The 2,340-nt window shown below is 22.8% G+C and overlaps 2 protein-coding genes across 2 annotated transcripts; both read right to left on the bottom strand.

The window, feature by feature from the left end:
- Positions 1-367: 367 nt before the first annotated feature.
- ENU1_162900 (peptidase, C54 family protein) lies at positions 368-841 on the bottom strand (the record flags this gene model as incomplete). The annotated part of the gene is made up of 1 exon (XM_008860893.1): positions 368-841. The coding sequence occupies one exon, from the start codon at positions 839-841 to the stop codon at positions 368-370; it is 474 nt and encodes a 157-aa protein (XP_008859115.1).
- Positions 842-913: 72 nt separating this feature from the next.
- Positions 914-1,495, bottom strand: ENU1_162890 (peptidase, C54 family protein; the record flags this gene model as incomplete). Its single annotated transcript, XM_008860892.1, has 1 exon — positions 914-1,495. One exon carries the CDS (start codon positions 1,493-1,495, stop codon positions 914-916), a length of 582 nt encoding a protein of 193 aa, XP_008859114.1.
- Between the last annotated feature and the right edge of the window lie 845 nt (positions 1,496-2,340).

The following is a 2,340-nucleotide window of genomic DNA, read 5'->3' as shown; positions in this document are numbered from 1 at the left end:
TTATTATAAATAATATTAAAACAAAAAGAATTATAACACTTTTTTAAGATAAAAAGATTTATAAAAAAAAATTTTCAAATTAGATTATTAGAATTAAAATACACATCACCAAAATAAATTCTTTCAATGGGTACAAATAAAAATAAATTTATTGTTTGTCTTTAAATTATTGAACAGACTTTTAAAACTTTCTTCAGGTTGGTTGGATAATAAATTATATTTGTTTTATTTTTATTATTTTTTTAATTAAAAAATGGAAAGTTTATTTTGTTATATCTTTAAATTGTGTTGTTTCAATACAGTTTTTTGTTTATATAACAAAAATAATTTCAATAGAATATTTTTCATGAACTAAATTAAACAACAACTAAAAATCTAATACTTCAAAACCATTTAAATCATGAGAAGTTCTCAATTCTTTATCATTAGATATTTCAAAAACGTCTTTTGCCAATTTCATAAAATCATCAACCTCGTGAAGATTTTTAATAAGAAATCCGAAAGTACAAAAATCATCTAATTTAGTTGGGTCTATTGTATGAACACTAAATCTATTTGAACCAATTGGAGAATAAGACTTTGTATCTATTTCAGTAAATGATTTAAATGATGGTTGTACAATATGTGGGTCAAGATAAAGAAACTGTAATGCATGAAATCCAAAAACAAAAATTGCTCTGTCTCCCATTCCACCAACAATACCAGCAAACAATTTTGATTTATAAATTTGTTGTAATTTAGAATGAATTAAATGATTTAATACAATAGGAAGAAATACAAGAGTTGGTTTAAAAGGAAGTTTACTTAATTCATGAGTTGGTATTGAAACATTTGAACACATAACACATCTAATAGGACATAACTTCCATGAATTAACAAGATCTCTAATAAGTAAATAACTATTTTTTTTTATCTAATGAATAACAACAAACGAATAAGCTTTTGCAACAACTGATGGAGCTAAATAATTTACTCCAGACTTATTTTTTTCTACTACAAAACGAGATTCATAAACATGATGAATTGATAATGGAGTTGTTGAATTAGGTGAATCAATAAATGGAATTAATACATTCATCACCTCTTGTTTTGTTGGTATGTATGGTGTTTGTGTATTATTAAGAGCACCAGAATATACAATTGTTTCCATTGCATTGGCTATCATCATTTGCATAGCACGAATAGTACACCCCCATCCTACATCTGTTGTTAATGATGAATTTGGTAATTTCTCATACCCTGAACGGTATGTCATCCAAAATAAATTTGATATTCGAAAAAATGCTGCCGCTGAACTGTACTGAAGATAAACTTCTGGTGGTTGTTCTGCTAATTGTTTATCCATTTGTTTAGTTTTAAATTCAACTCCAAGAATATAAAATGAACAACCACCAACAAATATTGGTTTTTGTACATCTTCATGACCTATTTGATTATAGAATTTACTAAGAATATTATAACTTCCATGCTGTACAAGTTTCTGGAAATAAGACATTTTTACTTATTTCAAGTTCAGATTTTTTTGAAAAATTTAACTAATCTAAAAATACAATTTTCTCTACCATTTTTCTTTCTTCAACTATTTTTATTTGTCTTTTTCTATTCTTCTTCTTTTAATAATATCTAATATCATACTTTCTGTCATTTTTGAAAATACAAAAAATATCTCTTTTATATTTAATTGATTTTAATTGATTTTATTTGGATAGATTAGACTTTAACTAATATATCCAATTGATATATATACAATTATAGTAATTATAATATTCTATTATATTAATCTCATTAATACTTTTTTTTAATTATTATATTATATTTCTTTATCATATAGTCTACCAATGATTATATAATAACACTACTACTATCTCTTTTTGAGTATTTATAACTGTTAAAAAAGATTCAAAATTAAGCATAAATACTGATACTTAGTAACATAAAAAGAAACTAAGTAATAATTTTAATATATAATTTTTTAATAATTATATTATGAACAATTAAATTTTTTTTAATAAGTTATGTCAATATTTGAATTGATATAATTAATTTTTGTATTGTTAGTTTTTATTTCTAACAATATGAATAATATTACTTTTCTAAATCAATAATATTACTTTTTCATTAAATAAAATAACAAGCACATACATCAACTTCATTAATTGAAACTTTTAATCGGAATATCAACCAACGTACTGAGTATTTATTTATTAACAAATCCTTAAAAATTTTGAATTAATAAAAGAGTTAATGCCTTACATGGTTTTTGTTCATTTTTGTGTATGTGGTTTAATTTAAAGACAGACAATTCATTCTTGATTGGTAGATATAAACAAATTAAAACGA

Source organism: Entamoeba nuttalli, assembly GCF_000257125.1.
Source record: "Entamoeba nuttalli P19 unplaced genomic scaffold asmbl_6988, whole genome shotgun sequence".
In the NCBI taxonomy this organism is placed as follows: Eukaryota; Evosea; order Mastigamoebida; family Endamoebidae; genus Entamoeba; species Entamoeba nuttalli.
The sequence above is the reverse complement of the archived record's forward strand: the minus strand, read 5'-3'. Positions and strand labels throughout refer to the sequence as shown.